Source organism: Echinops telfairi, unplaced genomic scaffold (assembly GCF_000313985.2).
Source record: "Echinops telfairi isolate 266 unplaced genomic scaffold, ASM31398v2 ScPeMD7_9;HRSCAF=40, whole genome shotgun sequence".
Lineage (NCBI taxonomy): Eukaryota > Metazoa > Chordata > Mammalia > Afrosoricida > Tenrecidae > Echinops > Echinops telfairi.
In genome coordinates, this window is record NW_022103906.1 from 58,127,516 (window position 1) to 58,150,792 (window position 23,277).

Below are 23,277 nucleotides of genomic sequence, written 5' to 3' on the forward strand. Positions count from 1 at the left end.
CATCGTCATTGGCTTGGATCGTAAAATACTGTTGTAAGCATCAGTTTATTCAATATAACTGACCTTCACATTATACTCTTGACCCTCATTGCACCAAAAGCCTGTAGCAGGCAAGATGTTTCCATAAAATTGCAAGTGCTGAGCCCCGTGAAATTCCAGTCTCGGTAACTATCTATTCAGCAGTAGTTCTATAGCCTTCCCACCCTAGCCTCTGGACTTCCACCACAACTTCTTTCTTCTGCGAGGTTGAAAGTCTCTTTGTTGACTCATCCAGAAGTCTTGCTGACCTTCCTTAAAATGCTTGCTCTTTCTAAAAGCTTGTGTGCAGCAGAATTCCTATAAACTTGATAGGTACTGTCTGATCGATTCTGACTCACAATGATCCAATGTACAACAGCACAAAAACACTCCATCATTCCAGTTGTTATTATCTTCAACACTCCGTTGTTGTGGCCACTGTGTCGATCCAGTTCCCTGAAGGTCTTTCTCTTCAATGACCATCTACTTTACCCAGCAAATGTCCTCCAGGGACAGAATCTCTCCGGATAGCGTGTCCAAAGCGCTGGAGACAAGCCTCCTCAACCTTGCTTCTGCCGAGCATTCTGGGTGGTACTTCTCCCCTAGAGTTCTGCAGGCAGTCCCAGGACTTCTCAGTGGGCTTCACCAGCACCCTCATTCACATGCCTCCATTCTTCTTCAGGCTTCCTCCCCCGTCGTCCAGCTTTCCCAGGCCTGGGAAGCAATTGAAATGACCGGACTTGGGACCGATAGATGACATCTTCAAAGTGACACCTGTGCTCTGTGACACCTCACCAAGGTGCTGTGCAGCACATTTTGCCCAGGGCAGTAAACACATTGTTTGATTTTTTTAATTGCTGCTTCCGTGAGTGATGATCATGGAGCCAAGTAAAATGAGACCCTTGACAACTTCAGTCTTTTCTCGGTTTATCGTGACATTGTCCACTGGTCCAGTTGTGAGGATAAGACTTCTAGGCTTTCAGCCAAGCTCCATCTGACATCAACCATAGCCCTTTTGTGAATCTGCCTTACATATCTGGCGGCTCCCGGTTGATGTACTGCTGCATCTGTTTTGAATTAGCTTCAGAATTTTACTGGCACGTGATATATTATTGTTCAAATTTTCTGCACCTTTTTTGGTGCAGTGACTGTGTATCCTTCCCTACTGATGATTTCTGCATTTTTCAATATGTTGCCCACAGAATCCTTCAGTATTGCAGTGCAAGCCTCGCTCTCCCTCCAGGTTCTTTCCACTTGAGGTACACTGTGTGTGTTCTTCCCCTTTGGTTTCTAACTACTGGGCTTCCTTTCCATTATAAGCTCACTGTGATGTCTTACTCTGTTCTCGAGCTGCTCTTTGAACATTTCTGTTCAGGTCTCTTATTTCGTGATTTATTCCGTATGCTTTAGAAACCGTACATTCAAGAGCAAGTTTCAGAGTCTGGTCTGACGTCCATTTTAATCTTTTCTGGCTCGTCCTTTTGATAGCCTCTTGCTTTCTCCAGGGACGATGGGCGTTGTTGATGCCCTCGCGCAGCTCATCAGCTCGTCTGTTATTAGTGTCCCATGCGTCAAACCTGCGCCTCAGGTGTTCTCAACATTCTGGTGGGAGAGACTCAAGGCTGTGTTTTGGCTGTCGAGAACTTTTTTCACTTTCTTCAGCTTCAACCTGGCCTTAACACATGATCAAATGATAATCTGTTTTCCAATGAGCCCCTGACCTTGTTTAGCTGATGATACTGGGCTTCTCCATTGTCTTTTCCCACAAATATATTAAAGTCAAAGGTTACTTTTGCACCATGAAAAATTAAAAAAAAAAAAAATGGAGCTAAGGGCTGATATCACTTGTTAAGAAAATCAGTGATCATCTTCCCAAAGCCCTGAAGCTTAACAAGTTAAGTGTTAACTATTAAATGTTCTCTTCAATTTTTTTCCCCGTTGCACAAAAAAGTATCATTTTTCTGTTGCTTTTTAAAGGAACCCTAAGAAGACTGACAAGTCTATTTTTTTTTAACATCATTTTATTGGGGGCTCGTACAACTCTCATCACAATCCATCCATCCACCCATGTGTCAAGCACATTTGTACATTTGTTGCCATCATCATTCTCAAAACATTTGCTTTCTGCTTGAGCCCTTGGTATCAGCTCCTCCTTCCCCCCCCTCCCTCGTGAACCCTTGATAATTTATAAATTATTATTATTTTTAAGACAAGTCTGTTACTGAAAGAACTTGTCTGCTGCCATCCCCTAAGCAGGGAAGCATAGTTAAGCACATTCTGCTTAGAACAACCCATGCATGTGTGAACTGGGAGGCTAGTAGCAATATTTGTTGACTTGCCCACGTAATAAAGTATGAGAGTTGTTGAATTACACTGTCCCTAGTCCCGATCTTACATATCTTGCTAAGAATCTTTTGTTTAAAGAGGTTATTCATTCCAGCTCCCTAATTGCTTTGAAGAGATGTTGCTTTGCACCGCGTTAGGTTTAGAGCTTTTAGTTCAGTTTCTTTGTGTTGTTCTCCTAGAGGTGATCTTCGAGGGTTGAATAAATGGCTCTGTTTTTTTACCCCCTTTTTTGTAAATGCCTTTCAAGTTTCTGAAGAAGATCATAGCAAAAGGAGCAGTCTTGTGTGTGTGCTTCTCAGCCACGGTGATGAAGGCGTTATTTACGGAACCGATGGACCTGTGGACCTGAAGAAGCTGACACGTTTCTTCCGAGGGGACAATTGTAGAAGCCTCGCGGGAAAGCCCAAACTTTTCATTATTCAGGTACTGTGCAGCCGAGCTCATCAGCTGGGCTGCTGCCTGTCGTTGCTGCTGGGGTCTGTCAAGTGGCTTCCTGCTCACTGCGACCTCGAGAGTGGCAGGGTCCAACTCTGCTCCTCCCCGGGGATTTTCATCAGCGGAATTTTTAGCAGTTTATCACTAGGCTTTCCAAGGTGCCTCTGGGTAGACGTAACGCTTAACTGTTTGCATAACAGCCAAAGGCCATAGCCATTGCACTACCCGGTATTCCCACAGAGTGACCCGCCAGGCACTCCTGACTCGGCGGTAGAATCTCTGCGAGATTGAGTCAGTCCTTGACACTACTGACTTCTTACTCTCTTTCTTCATTTAAACCATCACTTAGAGATGCAGCATAAATTTCAACTTCTACATAACCAAAACATAATTAACACATTTTCACGCCATCTTTGCATTTCTTAGAAATAATTAATTCTTGGAGAAATATGCATGCTTACCCAACCCACCCCCTGTTTTGTTCTACCACCCAGGCCTGCAGGGGCACAGACTTGGACTGCGGCATCGAGACTGACAGTGCTATCGATGATGATGACATGGCATGTCAGAAAATACCAGTTGAGGCAGACTTCTTATATGCATACTCTACAGCGCCTGGTAAGAGCATTACAAATAATGTCTGTCGTGTGTTGATTTGAAGTTACTTGCTGTCATGGATTGCAAGGTGGAACTCTGAAGAGCTTGATTAGTATTACAGTGTACCTTAATCATACAGAAGCCTCAGCAGATCGATTCTTGCCACATGTTTGATTAGAAAATGTGCATACATGTACACCCCTACATGCTTGAATATGTGTGTGTACATGAGCATACTAGCACAGCATCACTCATGTACTTCATACCAGATAGTAAAGGGGGGCTTACAAATGTGTGTGAGAAAGTGGAATTGAAAGGTCATGCAGTTTCCCCACAAACTCTTTGAAACCCCTCGTATTATACTGTAACATAGGCTAAAGTCAAAACTCGACCCAATTTGTGGAATAGGACAGAGGTGTGCTTATTAGGAGACCTTTGGAAGACTGGAAATAAGAAAGATAATTGTGACTATATAAGAGAGTAAAGCTAGAAAGAGCAAAAGAAGTCAATTAAGAAACTATATTAGCCTCTATTTTTTTAATGGTTGTGTTGAAATGCCATCATATAAATCAATATTTATCGGCGGGGTGTCATCAAGTTTGACAATGGTAAGATACACATAACAAAATTCACCATTGCAAATTTTTTCATTTTGTGCTGAAATTTTGGGGGCAGTTTTTTGGTGGTGGTTAAGATAGACATTGGAACGTGTGACCGTTTTAAAATGTACGATTCAGCGACATTAAGGACATTCACAGTGTTGTGCCACTGTCACCACTATCTTGTTTTCTGTCACCTGTTTAAATCTTATACTCAGTACTTGAATATTTTAATAAGAGTTCAGCATTTTCAAATATGCTTAATATATTGAAAAAACTCAAACTCACTACCACTGAGGGGATTCAGACCAGCGGTTCTCAACCTGTGGGTCGCGGCACCTTTGGGGTTCAAACAACCCTTTCACAGGGGTCGCCCAATTCATAACAGTAGCAAAGGCGGGTCACCCCACACGAGGAACTGTATGAAAGGGTCACGGCCTGAGGAAGGTTGGGGACCACTGATTCAGACACATGGTGACCCTATAGTAGAACGTGCCCGTGGGCTCTCAAGACTGTAACTTGCTCCAGGAGCGAAACCCTCGGCCATAAAGGGGAAAGGGTGCATTTTCCCCATGGGGGGAGGGGGGGTCTGGTGGTTTCCCAGGGCTTCATCTGGGGGTCAGCCGCCCACGACTAAACCTGTGCTCCCAGCATCTCTCAAAGTAAACGCACTTTTCAATTTCAGGCAGTGAGCCTAGTTAGTTCATTTGAACAACAATGTAATAAATACAATATTTTCCCTTCATGGATTTTTTTTTTGCTCCAGGAACTCTATAGACAAATTGAGGGCAAATCAATTGATTCCCCCTCCCCACTTGGCTCATCCAGTGTTAAAGCAAGGTGAAATCTGATGGAAACACCGTGCTGTGCATAATGATCTTTCTTAGGTCTGTTGGCTCCTGCATGTTTTCTTGTTTGTCGCTGTTGGAAGGGGCGCCTGGAGAGTAAGAAGTCTCCCTCGTCGGATGGTAGAATTAGCCCACGGTGTGTCTTGCCTTTGCTGAGAGCACGGGCGTTGCTGAGAGCACGGGCACACACCGCCGGAAACCAAACGTGCCCTTGTGATTGTGTCATGGTCTGCAGCACCGGCTTAAAATCAGATGCCCATGGTGTTTGGCTCTCTTTTGCCTTGTAGGTTACTACTCCTGGCGAAATTCCAAAGACGGGTCCTGGTTCATCCAGTCGCTGTGTGCCGTGCTGAAGCAGTGTGCTCACAAGCTGGAGCTCATGCACATCCTCACTCGGGTGAACCGCAAGGTCGCAACTGAGTTTGAGTCCTACTCCCTTGACTCCATGTTTCATGCAAAGAAGCAAATTCCATGCATCGTGTCCATGCTCACCAAGGACCTATATTTTAGTCACTGAAGGAAGATTTAGGAGTGGGAGTGGGGTGGGGTTGTGTCCGTTTGGGGAGGGTGGGGAGGTTTGTTTTTAGTTTGTGAGGCAAGTGAAAAACAAAAACGAAAAACAGTATAACTGCAAATACTTTATTCCCTTCTTTCATTTATATCTACTCAAATACTTCCCGTGGTCCTTCGGAGCACACTATTTTCATCATCATAAAACCACCATGAAGCTACCTCAAACCAAAAGCCAGGTAGTTGGAACCGACTTTTGTTAGGAAACATTAAAAGGGATAGTGTCATCATTGTTATGAGGAGAGATGATGGTAGTTTTACAACTTTCATAATTAGCAAGTCTGATGGTACTATGTTCTGAATTTTCAAGTAAGTATGAAAACGCTGTGCTCTTCAGGAATGAATTCTAAAAATCTGCTCTCAGCAGAAGACTTGATTTTGCTGTTCTTGAGCTAGGCCCGGGGACGCAGGAGTCCGCTGGCATGACCCAAAGCTGGGAGACCTTTACTTTTTAAACCGGTTAATTGTTATCTTCCAAGCATTTCCCTGAGCTTGTGGTTTTGTGATGTTTTGTCCTGAGCATGTCTCTATGGTTTAAAAAATCATGTGGATTACTGAAAAAGAAATTAACCGTTTGGAGAGTGCGAGCCTACTGGATTGACCCTTTGCAAGCCAGCCTTTGTGGAGGGACAGAGGACAACTGAGATGCCTCAGATCTATCTACCAGCATGAGTTTCCTGTCTTTTGTCCTATGCAAATTCGTCTCATGTTCACATACCAGCAGAATACTTGAGCTATTCATGTAAACACCTCAAGCTTCATGCTTCATGGGTGAAGCCGCTCTAGAGAATATCAAAATATACAGCTTGCTTGCCTGATCAACAATAGGAAGAGAGCAATAAACCCATCACAGTCTGCTTGGTAATCAGAGCAGAGGTGGAGAGGTCCCAAGTGGACCCTTGTCAGCCTTTGGGAAGAAGGCAGACCCACAGCCTGTGGCTCCAGAGGAGGTGCTGGCCCCCCTGGTTTGCCTGTGGGGCTGTTTACTTCCAAGGCAGGAACCAAGCCAGAAGCTTCTCATGCGGGCATTTCCCAAGAGCGATTGCCACCATAAAAGTCAAAGTCCTCTTTGTGGTAAACATTTTGAGCACGTTGCTTTCTGTTGAAGTTGACAATCAAAAGGAAACTGGTACAACCTTATCTCGCCCTCTGAAAAGAAAGGACAAGGCACACGGGACTTTGGAAGTCACCCAACCCGAGACAGGAAGCTGAAGGCCCGGGAAGGGGCCCCAGGGTGGCAGCCCCCCATCCCATTCCCTCGGAGGTGGTAGCTGACATTGCACTGTCCTGTCTTCGGCTTTTACTCTGACATTTCCAGTCTACGTTCTCTTTGCTCAAAGAAAGGAACGCAAGCCTTTGTAAATGCCACCTTCATAGTGACGATGTCTGTAACTTTTTGTAGTACGTACAGCCTGTAGTGACATCTTTAAGTTATTCCTGTGTGGCCATTTTTTGTAAAAATTTGTAATTCTAAATTTTTATTTCAAAATATCAATTTAACACAATTGCCAACACGTTCAAGTTTTTTGTTGTCTCCGGCGTCAACTTTGTTGTGCTACTAAGTGGAAGTGAAATTTTTAGCCAAGAGGTAAGTTTTCTCATGTCAAAGGGGATGTAACAGAAATCTGATCTAATATTTTGAAGTGATAGCAGATTACTGAGTAAGGTAAGCTTCCCACGTCTCTCAGACCCTGTTGTTAAAATGATCTTGCTGCATAGATCTTGGTTCTTAAATAGGAATCGATTTTCCCTTGGTTTGCTTGCTTTGTGAAGGATATTACTGAAGTGTAAAACACTTCCTCTCCCCCACTATCATGTCCCCAACTCTACCATACAAATCCATCTAGACCAGAGCATGTACACTGTACAGATAAGAGCTTGCAACATAGGGAATCCAGGACAGAGAAAGCCCTCGGGACCAATAATGAGAGTAGTGATACCAGGAGGATACAATTGGTGTCAGAATAGTGGCAGGGGAGGTGGGGGGTGGGGAGGGAGCATTAAAGAACTAGAGCAGTTTTTCCTCAACCTTCCTGATGCCGAGACCCTTTAATAAGTTTGCCGAGACCCTTTAATAAGTTCCTCATGTTGTGGTGACCCCTCAACCATAAAATTATTTTCATTGCTACTTCATAACTGTGATTTTGCTACTGTTATGAATCAGGCTACCCATGTGAAAGCGTTGTTTGACCGCCCCATAGGTGTTGTGACCCACAGGTTGAGAACTAGAGGAAAGTATGTTTCATCGGTGCTATACTGCACCCTGACTGGCTCGTCTCTTCCTTGTGACTCTTGTAAGGGGATGTCTAATTGTCTGCAGATAGGATTTGGGACTCCACTTCCCTTTCCCCCCTCATTCATATTGATAGGATTTTTTTGTTTTGGGTCTTTGATGCCTGACACCTCGTGATCACACAGGCTGGTGTGCTTCTTCCATGTGGACTTTGTTGCTTCTCAGCTAGATGGCTGCTTGTTTATCTTTAAGACCCCAGATGCTACGTCTTTTGATAGCTGGGCACCATCAGCTTTCTTTACCATATTTGCTTATGCACCCGTTTCCCCAATCATCATAATAAACCCATATTACTTTTAAATCAGAAAAAAAGCAAGATGAAATCAGCCTCTATGGAACCAGGACTCGTGCAATAGTAATGGTGGCATCAAGCTGTGATTCTGTGATTTATTGGGAAAATCTAACCCATTCTAATCTCTGCTGTATGAAGAAGGCTGATACATAAGACAACCCACATTCAGATACTAACCCACAGGTGGGAGGTGCTGCCATGCTAACTTCTGGAGGATCATACACATGGAAAGCACTAGACAAGGACAGTTCTACTCTGATACACATGGGGTCACCAGGAATCAACTCAAGGGCAATGAGGCATATATTACAAAGACCAACAGAACCAAATGTCCCTTAAATTTGAGTAAAGAGTTTAATCTTTATCATAATCCATAAAAATTTAAACTATAACTTGTCACATCACTTTGGCAAAAATTTAAAGCATCTGATAACCTCTTGGGGCAAATCCGTGAGGAAATGAGCGTGCTCAGACACTGGTAGCAGTGCCCATATGGTATAAACTCCTAGGGAGAGGTATATGGCAGTACCTGTAAGATTAGTTAGTACTCCTGGAGGTAATAGTTCATTTCTTCATCTCTAGCCTACCCCCTGACCTGCACATGTGCAAAATAATAATACACAATTATTCAATGATTTAAAAAACGGCAGCAACACAACAGCAAAGAAGACAGGATTGGACGCTCAGCATGCTGAGTGAGGATCCAGTTCAAGTGTTAGGGTGACTTAATGGACAAAAACTAAATGTATACTATACCACTGTAGTCAAACCACTGCCCCAAACCAAGCCCACTGGTGACCAGTGGGGCAGTTCCTGCACAGTGACTCTAGGGTTTCTGAGCCTGTAAGTCAGCGGTTCTCAATCTGTGTATCATGACCCCTTTGGGGGTCAAACAACCCTTCACAGGGGTCGCCCAATTCAGAACAGTAGTAAAATTACAGTTATAAAGTAGCAATGAAAATGTTGTGGTTGGGGGTCCCTACAACACGAGCTGTATGAAAGGATGTGGCGGGATCAAGAGAGCCACTGCTGTAAGTCTTTATAGGAGCGGGCAGCAGCATCTTTCTCCTACAGAGTGGCTAGTGAGTGAACTATAGTGACCCTGTGGTTAGCCAACACTATAAATAGTATGCTTTATTTTGTGTTTAAAAAGGGGAAGATGAGGATATGTGTTTTTATAAAGAACGTACACTAAGAGAGCTAACCTTTGCCCTCAATTCCTGGAACATGATCCTTAAGTTTTGGAAACATCTGATTGTCTTAGGACCCCGATCACATTTCCCACCCTGGTCTCACTGCTCGCAAGGCTGAGAGAGACACGAGGCTTGGCTTTGGTTGATAAAACAAGGAACAAGACAGAAGGAGAATCCTCAAGCCTGTGGGAAAGGAATTGTACGTCAGGAAGTAAATTGAGGGGGGTTAGGAGTAGCATGTCACAGGAACGGTCATAAATGCATTAGGGCGAGGCTAGGATTTTGACAGAACAGAGCTCAGCAGACCCTCGCTTCAAGTGTCTCCTGAGTTGATCTGGTGAGATCTTTCTGGAGACTTTCTGTTTCTTGACCAAAGTGCTTTTGTTCAGAGGTGACAGGAGGTTTAGCTCCCCTTCCTGTGCATGTTTGGCAGACCTGGGCTGAGCATAACCAATATTCACTTGCTGTGATGGGAGACTATACGGGGAGGAAAGGGCTCAAAAGAGACAGGTTTTCAGGAAGGAAAGTATATATCAGGGAGACATACATACAACATCCTGGGGCATTTCATATCCCAAAGGTAGGCTCCTTGGACAAGCTGTAGAATGCACAACTTTGCACAGGGCTAATTAAGCAGGTTGGGGAGTGGTCTCATTCCCCAACTAAGTGTGGTTTATGGTAGGGGTTTTGGGTCATGTGATAGAGTCTTGACCTGCCTAGGGGTTGGGGACTGACTTTAGCCACACGGGCAGCAAACCAGCTGTACATAACAACCCCAACACCAACTGGTCCCCTAGGCCCAGGGGAACTTCCTGATTGGCAGTGCTCTGTGCATGTTGTCGCACACCGTTATCAGCAGAGTAACTGAGAACACTCGGGACTGGCCTGGCCTCTGCTCCATGTGTCTCTTCCCTCGACAGACTTTCACCTCTGTCAAATCTGTAATAAACCAAACGGTCAGAACCCACCAGAAGCAGTGCGCTCTCTGAGTTTTTCTAGTGAATCACCGAAGCCGAAGGTAGTCTGGGACTGCAGAACTTGCCATTCAGAATGAGAAGGATCGTGAAGGCGGATCCCATCCGACCATCAATCACCCTACTAGCAACGAGTGGGGACAGGGTGGGGACGGGATGACGTGAGACTTCAGTGTGTTCCTCTCTGTATCATGTGTGTTTCTTTAGAGCTGTGTAAAGTGGTGTTTAAGATAGGATTAAAGGGAAGCAGTAGGGCTAACATGCAACAATGAGATAAATAACCCCAGTGCAGAAGGGAGGGCTGTTGAGAATTACTATACGTTTTCACTTATAGCCCTACTAAGTGAATATGTGAAGCTTGTTTGTTTTCATTTTTCCTTTGCCTCAACCTCTGTAGGTTCTAATTGAGATATCCTAGTGTATTTCACAATAGGGCTTAAGCAAAAAGTAATACTCAATTCCTTTTTTAGTTAAAGAAGCAAAGCAAGTAGGGTGACCAGTCACATTAGTGTATTAATTATCCTTTCATTTTTATTTTCCAATAATTCTTTCCTAAGAGAAATCTATGTTTATAATTTTATAATTATAATTATTGCATGATGAGCAGGCCCACAAATATCCACAAAAGGATTTTCATGGACAGAATATCAGCTGTCTGCTGTGTTGATAATGAAAGAAACTAGGGATTTGACACAGGAATGCCATTCAGAAAAAGCAAGCATTCTTTTGCCAAGTTTAAACTTGGTACAATAATTCAATTCAGTAACATGTTTGAACTGAAAGAGTCCACTGTGTAGTCTGCCCCCTTTGCTATATGTTTTTGGGTGACATAGCTGTAAACCCAGAAACCTAATAATTACTAGTTCTGTTAGAGGAAATCAGACAAATTAGTTGAAAGCTAATTCACCAATATACTGAAATATACACAAAACTCATTTCTGCGATGAATTTAAGGAGCCATAAAGAGGCCAATGTGTCTGGGGGTGGAAATCAACAAGAAGGGGAGTGTGTATGGGGTGGTGTGTGTGTGTGTGTGTGTGTGTGTATTCGTGCACAGGCAGAGAGGGCCCTGTGGATCCTATGCCTACACATCTCCCCAGGAAGGGAGTACGGGAAACCAGGAGAGACTCCTACACTGCAGAATCCGAGAAGGGGGCCAGAAAGGATGTTGTTAATTTCTATCAAGTCAGTTCCAACTCTTACTGACCGCTTGTACAATGGAAGGACACACGGCCTGGTCCTGAGCTATCTTGACAATCGTGTTTGAGCCCATTGGTGTCGCTCCACTACTGAGGGTCTCCCTTTTTCTCCATGACCCTGCACTTGACCATGCATGATACCCTTTTCCAGGGACTGGTCTCAACAACATGTCCACCCTATGTGAGATGTGGTCTTCCCTTTCCACTCAACTATGAATGCACTCCATGCTGGCTTTTGTCCTAATATGTGTATAAAGCCACCTTTATTGGGATCTTCTGGAACTCCCCCCCCACCCCCAATGCACGTACAATGTGTCATTTCTCTGAGCACCCAGTCAGTCTCACAGTTGGCTCCTTCTCAAGATGGTTTCCTCCTTTGGCTGTCCTGACCTGGAGGGTCCTGGCTTCTCTCCTCCCACCCCGTTCCTAAAGGAGACTGAAGAAGAACTGATGCGTGTGAATCGTGGTGGGGGTGAAGGAGATCATGGACTGTCAGAAGCACCAACTGTCTTTTGATCTCTGGACTGCCGCTTCCACGACAGACCGCACAGGGACCCTGCACACTCGGGAGTCGCGACAGTCGGCACGAGTTAGGGAAAAGAGACGTTGTTGTTTTTCGTTTTAATAGCAGGGGTGAGAAGCAGTACAAGCGAAGTTAGGTTTGTAGTTGTGTAACAGGAAGTTGGGGGTGTTTCCTTGATGTTCTCTTTTTTCTATTAAGATGACAAAGTGAAGCCCCATGTAACTTATAATTTAGAAATTATTCCAAGAAAGAGAAAAAGGTGAAAAGTCTGCTGAAAGCTAGCGAGGAGGATGGAGATCAAAGTTAGGGGACCGAAAAGAATAAAGAAAATTGGAGTCACTCATTCTCAGGTGGAGAGGAGTTGACCAGAGCTTCGTAGGATTGCAGTACTAATATCACCTCACAGCGTCATTAGTAGCAAAATTAAACAATAATCGATACTGGTGAGGGTGTGGAGTGTGGGAACATTGCTGGTGAGATTGTGCAATTATACAACCACCTGGAAATCAGTACAGTCCTTCCACAAATCCAAGTACCTATGATCTAGTAATCTCTCCACTGGTTGTACACCCAAACAAATAAAAAATACAACACAAACAGACATGTACACCTATGTTTATTGCAGTTATTTCCACAAGAGCAAAAACATGGCAATGACCAAAGACCCCAACCATAGAGAAACGGACAAACAAGCTCTGGTACATTCATACACTATGGAATTGCATGCATCAATAGAAAACAATGACAACTCTTAAACACCACAAAACATGGACAAAACTTGAGAATATTATGCTTAGCAAACAATTTTATGAACATAAATATTCATTATCACTCCTGTTACGGGAAAGACAAGAAGAAACATGATTTATACACCCATAGGCAAGACTGACGAATATGAGGTAGCCAGAGATGGGGCAGGAACAGGGAGAGAGGGAAAAAAAAGGAGGGTTTAACACGATATTCTTAGTGATTTCATTTCTTTAGATGGCTATGTAGTATAGTATATTTTTTTTAATTATTTTTAAAAATTATTTTAATCCCTTTAAATTCCTTATCTCTCAAACCAAAGTAGTGCTTTGAGTGGCTTTAAAAAAAAGAGAAAGGAGGAAAATAAAATTGATATGGACTTGGAGTCTTTAGTAACAAGCAAGTTCATCTCAAAAAAAAAAAATTCAGGGTTGCAGGGCAGTGTGGAGAGTGCAGTTGAAACAGATGGTCATGAATTTGACTCTGGTATCAGCTCACCGTGTATGTGATTTGTACTGGTTACACTCCGCTGCTTCTATATTAGCGTGGGTGTAACCGGCTGAATTTCTCTGACTCTGGGCCTTTGCCAGCATTTGTAACAAGTCAGTAGAGCCAGAGATTGTACAGTGAATTCCAGAATCCATGGACCACAGAACCGAAATCGGATATGGAGGGAAATTTAAATGGGGTTAGTTTAGGGAAGGAGCAGAGGAGTCTGCCTGGTGGTCCTGATGGAGCAGCAGGGAGACAGGAGACGTTTGTGGTCTGAAATGAATTGCCCCAAGGAGTTATTTGGAGGTGGGGCAGAATCAAGAAGGAAAAGGACGTGAGTCAGCCTAAGAAGGGAGTTAGCATGAACAGACCACTGGAAATGAGGTCCTGGAGCTAAGAGGGCAGCGTGTTGGCTATGACTTCCATGTGGCATTGCTTTCTTGCTGAAGTGGGGCCACTGTCATTAAACAGTGCAATCCAACAATCCTTTGATTTTATGGACTTAAGAGAAATCTATGTTTTGTTGTTGCTCTGTTTTTCCCTTTCTCCAAATAGCCTTTCTCCAATGTAACTCAGTAAGAAAAGACATTTTAACTCCCCTCTTCGGTTCCGCCTCATCCTCAAAATAGAGAGGGACATCATCTCAGATTAAAGGAGAACAGTCCCCAAGGAAAGGCTGCGTGCTTATAACAATACACACACATGCCATGGCTCACCTCACTCTGTTTGCTAAGCCACACCTCTCACAGATGGACACGGTCCCTCAGTGGCATTTAGGCACTACTGTTAGGTTTCTTGAGTGGGCAATACCTCCGTTCTTTGCTTCGCACACTGAACGAATTCACACCAAAGCACATTGGGCCTGGAGTATGTGTACCTGTGCAGGGGAGTGAGACCCTCACCTTCCACCTGCCACTGACCAGGAGCAGGGGAAGAGAGAGCGAGGGCTTCCCACAGCCAGGATATTTCAAACCTCCGACTGGGGAGGCGTGGTTGATGGTATTGGTTGACCCTATTGGCTGAGTTAGGCCCACCTGGGTGATGTACCTAAGGTGGGCGTGTCCAAGATATTGGTTTTACCTGGGCAGAGGGGGCTTGTGTCTGTGCCTGCTCAGTTTGGGGTCTTCATAAGTGTTCAATGATTGCCTGATTTCTCTCCAACCTTCTCTGTGGGGGCCTTTGCCGGCCTGGGAAGGGCAACACCCCTGTCTCTAAGCTAGCTAGCTAACAGTACTACTGTAGTTCATCAAAATAAGATGTCACCTAGCCAGCTGAGAGACCGTTCACGTTTTAGAAAGCCTCTTCCATAAGAGATCAGACTTAGTCCATGGAAGCAGTAATGGCCTCTTCCATAAGAGATCAGACTTAGTCCATGAGAAGCAGTAATGGCTGGAGATGGCATGGAGCTGTCCAAAGCAGTCCTTTGGGGGTGGGGCAGATTTAAGATGGAAAAGGAGATGACTCGGCATGAAAATAAAGTTAGCACAGAGAGACCATTGGAAATGAGGTCTTAACATATCTTTTCACCAAAATAATGTAAGTCTGCGTACCATTATTATCATTATTAGTGAGGTGTCAAAACATTCCATAGGTAAATAAAGTTTCCAATTTAAGTCTACTTTTTTTTAAATGCATCTGACTTTTCAGTTATTTCAAGCAAGGGGGAAAAAAAGTATTTTGAGGTCATTCTTTGTGTCCCAAACAATACTTGCTACCTTTTTTGGACTAAATCTTATAATCTGTTGCTATACTGAATTCACAAACAATATTCATAACTAAAGGGTTTATTTATTAAGGAAACGAATAGGTTGCTTTCTATTAGTAAGAAATGCTCGGGATAAAGTTGTTCATCAGGATATGTTAGAAATTTCTTTCAGGGCTGCTAACAAATGCCCAATGGGCATACCACTCCGCTATAAATAAGCCTTAACCCAAAGGCATTCAGCTCTAGCTCCATGGGTCAGCAAACTCAGCTACCCCAGTTAAGTGCCCAGAGGCACCCTGTTCCCCAAGCTAGCCTCCTGCCCCAAAGCACTCCACTTGACTTGCTCCATGGGCTGGGAAGTCCACTACTCTGTCCCATGCTCTGGCTTCTGGTTCTGCTGCTGCTCCTCTGATACACAGCTGTCTCCTGGATTCAGGAGGTTCACTGCACAGGGATCTTGGGGTGGAGAGGACAGGCTCCATTCCTGGCTCTTGCTGGTAGTGAGATCACCTTATGCCCAGCAGGGTGACATTCCAATGAATCCTAGTCCCAGTTACAGGTGAATCGTATCCGTCTCCCCTCACTGTTTTACCAAGACCCATGCAGGAGAAAGAGAAAGTTATCTGGGGGAGTTAGAGATTGGGGCTAGAAGAGTCACATTAGATAATCCACGGCCCCTGCATGGGGACATGCAGAATTCTACTCTGTGACTCTGGAGAAGGCTCTTGCCTAGATGATTAAGAAATAGTAGACCGTAAATGCACATCAAATGTAATAAGCATGTGGCTGTAGTGTGCTGGTAGTCCTTCGGTGGTGCAAATGGTGAACCCTCTTGGCTACTAACCTAGAAGTTAGTGGTTTGAATCTACCCAGAGCCACCACAGAAGAAAGGCCTGGAGATCTCCTGAAAACTCGGTCTCTGAGAACCTATGCAGCACAATCCTACTCTGACCCATGTGGGGTCACTGTGAGAAAAGGTAGATTCAACGGCTCCAGTCTCTGTTGGGTCTCTAATGGAGTTTGGGCTCACTCTAACATCCTATTTTAAATAAAAGTCACCTTGAACTTGTGTGGAGATTGTTCACATTCTTCAACCTGTGAGGTCATAGTTCTCCAACTATATAGCACACACCAGAATCCTTGTTTGTAAAATGGCAGTGCTAAGGCTCTATGCTCTGAGATCCTGATTCTTGAGGGGGAGGAGTCTCCATGTTCAGCAAGCACTTGAGGAGATGCCCATTGCTGGTTCCCAGGGCCACATTTGGGAAAGCACTGTCGGGATCTTTTCAGGGGCCCTCCCTGTCCTAAGCATGAACCCAATGGCAGAGGAAGGCCTTGGCTAATAGCTTTTCTGCTATACTTACTCAGGTGTGGTCCCTAAGCTACCATCTCCCTCTCTTTGCTCTCCCGATTCTCAAGGTGTCCATCAGAGAGATGTGACTGTGCATATAGGGATCCTTCTTGACAGCCGAAAGTAAGTGGGCAGAGCAGAAGTAACCTGGTGAAGGAGAGGGTGGAAGAAGTCAGATGGGAGGTGGCACAGAGAGGCCAGACCTGGAAGCAGATGACAATAGGCAAAACCTAACGATCTGTGTGCAGCATGGCGGTTTGTAACATTACCTAACAGTCTTCGGAGTAAGTTCAGCATCATACAAAAATTAAATTTCTGTAAAATGTATTAGACCAGAAAGAAGAAGTTGGAGCCCCTGGGTGGCAAAGATGGTTAAACTATGAGCTACTAGCTGAAAGATTGGTGCTTCAAACACACGCAGAAGCAACTCAGAAGAAGGGGCCACGTGCGGTTCTGCTTCGTCGTGACACGGGGTTGGAGCAGTCAGAATCCACTTGAGGGCCACCGGTGATGCTCTTACGGTGATGCTCTTACGGTGATGCTCTTACGGTGATGCTCTTACGGTGATGCTCTTACGGTGATGCTCTTACGATCTCTTGGTTGCTCACAACTTGGTGTGAACTTTTTGGAGTCTCCGTATTAAACATTTCCAGGTCCTGGGGTTCATTTTGTGTGTTTGTTTCTAGGCCTTCAAGCTCGGTGAGACTCTGGCCTCTCCCCTAAGGTTTTAAAGGCTTTTAAAAGGAAAAACACCCCGATGATTCTGCTCTAACCCTAGAGAGATCTTTCTGTGGTTGCCTGCAGCTGTTCATCAGTCTGGCATTGTCAAAAGCAGCGTGTGGGTAGTGAGGTTCCTTGTTCAGCTAGTGCCGCTGTTTCTGTCTTGAACTTATTTGCCCCAAGGGCACTGCTGCTGAAGCAAATTCATCAATGGACTGAAAAACTCAGATTGCAAGTCGTTCAGTTGACAGTTTCTATCTATCCTTTATAAAACCCGTAAGAGTTGGACCATCTCAGGATTGAGTGGTGAAGGCATGTGCTGAAAAAACTTGTTTTGCACCCATGTGCCTGCATAATTTCACCCTGCCTTCCCCACCCCTTGCCAGAGTCCCCACTCACCACCCCAAGATTCGCTGGCTCTTGTCATGAGCGTGCCACCTTGGAGTGAGAAGCAAATCAAATGTGGCTGCCACAAGTCATATCAACCCAGGCTGATGTGAAACGGCACCACCTATGCGGTAAAGATCAGGTGCTAGTGGCCCAGCTTCATTGTCTATTATACTTTCTACCACTTCATCCCTATCAATCCACTTGATAGCTTTCTGGGGTAGAAATGTTTTCCTTCCCCCAATTTAAAAATATATGTATATTTAGTAAGCCCTGACTCTTCCTTTTTTTCCTAGTCTTTATAAAAAACCTTTAGATCATGAAAGAAGTAAAAGTGTACCGAGCAGATCGGTGTTCCGTTCAATTACGCATAGACATCTTGTTTCACTCCTTTGATTCTAAACCCCACAATGTAACCTTGCATATCCCACTTTCTCCCAGCAGATGCATTCTTCTTTTCCTAAGCCCTTTGAAAGGTGTCCTGGGGTAAATGTTGCCCTTTTGATTTCCAATGTATGACAGTTCTGAGGTGTGTGTACCTCCTTAGTGCTGTTCCCGTTGCAAATCTGACTACGGTTTGGCTGAAAATTGAGCCTCAGGGGAGAGTGCGTTTCCAGACATGAAAGGTGACCAAGGCTGATTCATTGAGCCACGTGATGAAGAAAGATGAGGTTGAATCAGAGCCACTATAATATATTCACATTGGTACTAAAAGTTAAGTACTAAACTGTCAGACATTTCATATGGATTCTCTTCACAAATTCCTTTAAAAATATTTTAATGTGATACGTGTATTATGAGCTTTCAGTCTGTCTCTCTGATGGCCAGATACTCAGTGATCCTTCATGCTTCATGTTGATTTCCAAGTGCAAGAGCAGACAAAGCTGTCACTGCTCTTCCCTGTTTTTCCCCGTCCCACCCTTTCCCCTTAAACCAGCCACAGCCAAACCAAACAACAACAACAGAAACCCCCACAACACTGCCGTTGAGCTGATTCTGACTAGAAAAAAGGAACTGTCCTCATGGGGTTTCTAAGATGTGATCTCAAAGGAAGCAGCCTGCACCTCATTGTCTCACCGAGCGGCTTCTGCGTTAGACCGGCCATCTTTCCAGTGAGCCGCCAAACGCTTAACCACTGCACCCGACTCTTCCAGTACTCCCACACAGAACCCCAAGCATCGAGCAGAATTAAAAGACTGAAATACTTGATACCGGGAGGGGAAGGCGGGGTGGTGGAAAGGGGGAACCGATCACAAGGATCTACACATAACTTCCTCCCTGGGGGATGGGCAGCATAAAAGTGGGTGAAGGGAGACACCAGGTAGTGTAAGATAAGATCAAATAATAATTTATAAGTTAGCAAGGGTTCATGAGGGAGGGGGAAGCGGGGAGGGAGAGGGGTGGGAATGAAAAGGAGGAGCTGATTCCAGGAGCTCAAACGGAAACCGAGTTTTGAGAAAGATGACGGCAACGAATGTGTAAGTGTGCTTTACACAATTGATGTATGTGTGGATTGTGATAAGAGTTGTATGAGCCCCAATAAAATGATTTTAAAAATTGAAATACTTGAACTAAAACAATGGTCTGGTTTATTCAATGAGCACGTGAAAAAGAAAGATCGAGCGGGCTCACGGCCGTATTAGTACGACGTAACGTGAAGGACTAAGCTGCTAAGAAAATGCGCTGTGGGTCTCGTCACACATTTCTTCTCAGACCTAACCAAGGGGTCCATTGTGAGTCTGTCTGCACGATTCAGACCCATCACATTGGTGTCCAAGGTCAGATGTTCATGTGCTTTCAAATCACTGCACCCATTTTGACCCTGGAGCCTGATGGAGAGGGGCATGGTTTACATTGCGTTCCCAGGCAATTCCAGGAAACAGTGACTTGATGTTTGCACTGTCATTGAAGTGTGACATTGGTCAACTCCTCTTTCAGCATTACGTTGATGTTACCAGGAAGCTATGACAAAAAAAAAAACTGATGAGACACAGCCAGCCTTATTTGGAGCCAGAATTCCCTTCTTCCACCTCCTACCTCCCCACACACACCTGCTTCATCTCCCACATCTACCCTTGGTCCATCAGGTTTCGTGTAGCTTGGCTAGCGCCCGCTCTAGCATCAGATAGCTGGCTAGCTGCCACTCCCCCAGTCTGAATTCCAGTTTCTCCTCTGAACTGGCGACAATATCTTCCTTCATGGGAGTCTTTGGAAAGGTCGTAGTGCACAGCTGCTAGACAAAGCCTTAGAGAAAGAATGGCAGTTATAGAGACAGCCGGCCCTCACAGTGTTGTCATTGAAAATCTCCGGAAAACTAAGGACGTTTTTTTATCTCCACACACACTGCTACTCTGACAGGGGCCAACCAGCCGTTGGAATCAACTTGATGGCAACTTATTTTGTTTGTTTGGCTATTGATTTTCATAGTTTTTACCTATATACCCACCTGTATTCTAAGCACTTTATAAATATTTACTCATTCATTCCTGTTATCTGCCCTATGAGGTATCCTCATGTTTCTCAGGGGAAACTGAAGTAGAAAGACTAAGCAACTTGACTCAAGGGACATTGTCAGGACTTGAACCCAGGAAGTCTGGAGTCTATGCTGGCAACAGCTGTGCTATTGGGTTGCTATGAGTCAGCATAGCTGGATGGCAGGGAGATGAGTATGCTGTTACCTTCAGAGAGATGTCCTGTAGGACTATGGGACCATTTGACCAAATTTAACCCTAAGTGTACTGACTAGCTCTGTGAATTAAAATGTTATTCATTTAATAAATACTGTTTACAACTTATTTTCCAGTCATTATGCTAGATGTTAGAACTACAGAGATAAAAGACCACACCCTTGAGGGGGTCCTGGAACATTCCAGGGGGGCTGCAAAAGCAGATACCTACACCGTATCCTGGATTATGGTCAATACTACAAATGTTTTTCATTGCCAGGGGGATACTAATTTTTTTTTTTTTCCTAAAAAGAGGGTGGTACGAATGCTGAAGACAAAGTGGGTACATAAGCAAATGCAGTGAAGAAAACTGATGGTGCCAAGCTGTCAAATTACATAAAATCTGGGGTCCCACATGCTGGAAGATAAACAAGGGGCCATCTAACTGAGAAACAACAAAGCCCACATGGAAGAAGCACACCAGCCTGTAAGATGACAAGGCGGCAAAAGGGCCAGGTATCAGGCATCAAAGACCCCCCCCAAAAAAAAAAAATCATAACATTGTGAATGAGGGGGAGTGCAGAGTGGGGACCCAGGGCCCATCCGGGGAAAATTGGACATCCCCTTGCAGAAGGGCTTCGGGGAGATGAGTAGCAAATCGGAGTGCAGTGTGGTAGCGATGAAGTATGCAGTTTTCCTCTAGTTCTTAAATGCTTCCTCCCCCCACTACCATGATCCCAAATCTACCTTACATATCTGGCTGGACCGGAGGAGGTGCACTGGCACAGATAGGAACTGGAAATACAGTTAACCCAGGACAGATGAAGCCCCCAGGACCAGTGGGGAGAGGCGATGGCGGGAGGGTGGAGGGAAGGAGAGGGAAAAAGGGGGAACAGAGGACAAGGTCTACATGTGGCCTCCTCCCTGGGGGACAGACAGCGGAGAAGTGGGTGAGGGAGACGTTGGATGGGGTAAGATATGATAAAATTATAATGAATCAGATTTTTGGGGGGAGGGGGGACCGGGGAGGAGGGGGGAAAATGAGCTGACACCAGGGGCTCAAGTGGAAAGCGGGTGTCGTGAGAATGATGAAGTCAACATATGTACTAAAGAGCTGGGCACAGATGACATATGTACAGATTGTGATGAGTTGTATGAGCCCCTAGTAAAATGATTATTTAAAATTAAAAAATAGAAAAATAATAAAAAATTTTAAAAAAAGAGGGTGGTAGACCAAATAAGTTTGAGTCCACATGTTTGGTGAGCCAAACAAACAACACCTGTCGAGAAGCCATTTCTCTTTCTTTCAAGATAGTAGGAATAAACTGAGTCAAGGAAAAGTTGACAATTTTTGACAGTTTGACAATTGTTAGCAAAATTTGACAATTCTATTTCCTGTTTCATCCAAGATTTATTAGGTAACCATAGCCCAACAGGGTCTTAGAACCGTCTCGTATGAGAAGGTAGATTGTTGACAGACACAAAAAGCCCAGAGTCACTGAGCCATTCCAAATCCTAGGGACCCTCTGTAGAGCTTCCAAGGTGGTGTAATTCTTTATGGGGACAGATGGCCTCATCATTCTCCAACAGAGTGGCTGGGGGTTTGGACTGCCCTTCATGCAGTTAGCAGTCCAGGGAATCTGCAAGTGAGGGGCCAACGTGCCCAGAGGTCAGCAGAACAGGAAGACAGCATGCTGACTCAGCATATATATGTGTGGTTTTCAGCTCAGAGGTTCAGTTCAGCACACTATTTTTCAAGGATGTTAACTAATCCTGGGGAAAATAAAGGTAATAATAGGTTTTTAATCTTCTTAAATTTATGCCATTACTTAGTGAATGAATGTGGTAGCTATATAATTGTCAATTTGAGAGGATTAAGAGTGAAGGGGTGGAGTGTAGCCTGTCAATCAGGTCATAGCCAATGAAGCCTCTGTGTGAGCATAGCCTTCTCCTGAGGATTCTGGGAACTCCTATATTCCTCCTTGGAAGCGGGAGTCTCTCTCTCTGGTCACTCCCTAGGAGACATTGCAGCTGATGAGCCATGTGGAGAGTCCTGCCAGTGCTGAGATGCTTACAACACCACTGGATCCAAAGACTTACCACCCACTGGCCTGCGATTTCCTGCATTCAGCATCACTGCATGTGTTTTGTGAGTCTGAAGAGGACTTTATAGACTGGTATTGGACATATGAGCTAATATTGGATTTATGGACTTGATCTGGACTGGGCTGGGATATTTTCTTTTTTTATATATGTTGAAAAAGTTTGCATTTAGTATTAGCCAGCTGGACTCACTTTAGATGATTCCAATTTTGTTGGCAACATCTGAAGCGTTATAGTCAGGAGCCAGTGGAACATATGCCTTCTTCTCACCTGATCAAGGTGTTGACCTTGGCTACGTCAATGTCATAGAGCTTTTTCACAGCCTGCTTGATCTGGTGTTTGTTGGCTTTGACATCCACAATGAACACAAGTGTGTTGTTATCTTCGATCTTCTTCACGGCAGACTCTGTGGTCTGGGGAACGTGATGATGGCATAATGGTCCAGCTTGTTTCTCCTGGGGGCGCTCTTCCGGGGGTATTTGGGCTGGCTTCTTATTCCTCGGGGTCTTGGGCCACCGGAAGGTGGGTGACGTGCGGATCTTCTTTTTTGTATGTGACCGTGGACGCCTTTCGGCACGGCCTTCTTGGCTTTTATAGCCTGTGCTTTGGCTTCCGGTTTGGGAGGGGCGGGAGCGTCCTTCTTCGCCTCAGGCGCCATCTTCGTGAAAAGGGTCTGGGATGTTTTCTTTATGTACAATTAGTCCTTATATGAAGCTCTTTCTTATACGCATATGAGTGCCTATGAATTTGTTTCTCTGGTCTACTTAGACTGACACAGTGGGGGAAAAAAAAGGATGCGTATTCATTAAGAAGTTTGTGATACATAATCAATGCATAATAAATGAAAGTTGTTGTAAATATTCACCAGGCATTTTCAGTTTATGTTACCATAGTTGTTTGTGTGTTGCTATTGCTAAAAATAATCAAACACAACAATATTGAAACATAATGTTTATTCTGAGCAATTATACTGTATGCATATAAGGAGACCACTCTGATTTCAAAGGAATGAGAGCGAGAAGGAGGAAGGAATGAATGAATGAAAGAAGGAAGGAAGAAAAATGACTTAAAGTAGGCTGATTATAATGAGGTTTGTAGAGAGAAGAGGAGGGAGAAGAATAGGTCAAACCGCAGGTCTGTCTAAATAAGACAGGCTGGATGAACAATCTGAGGAGAAAACAACGGGACCGACAGTTCCGGGGGGACATGGGAGAGGGGG

The 23,277-nt window shown here is 44.5% G+C and overlaps 1 protein-coding gene across 3 annotated transcripts in view; it reads left to right on the top strand.

The window, feature by feature from the left end:
• Window positions 1-23,277, top strand: part of CASP3 (caspase 3) — a 114,499-nt gene that overhangs the window by 13,253 nt on the left and 77,969 nt on the right. For 2 of the 3 annotated variants that reach the window (XM_004696462.2, XM_045286866.1), the window contains exons 5-7: window positions 2,612-2,787; window positions 3,294-3,417; window positions 5,131-5,409. In XM_004696462.2, the coding sequence (XP_004696519.1) occupies window positions 2,612-2,787; window positions 3,294-3,417; window positions 5,131-5,360 (530 nt within the window). In that variant the 3' untranslated portion in view covers window positions 5,361-5,409. Of the gene's footprint in view, window positions 1-2,611; window positions 2,788-3,293; window positions 3,418-5,130; window positions 5,410-23,277 lie in introns of those variants that run through there. The other variant, XM_045286867.1, reaches the window with a different exon arrangement.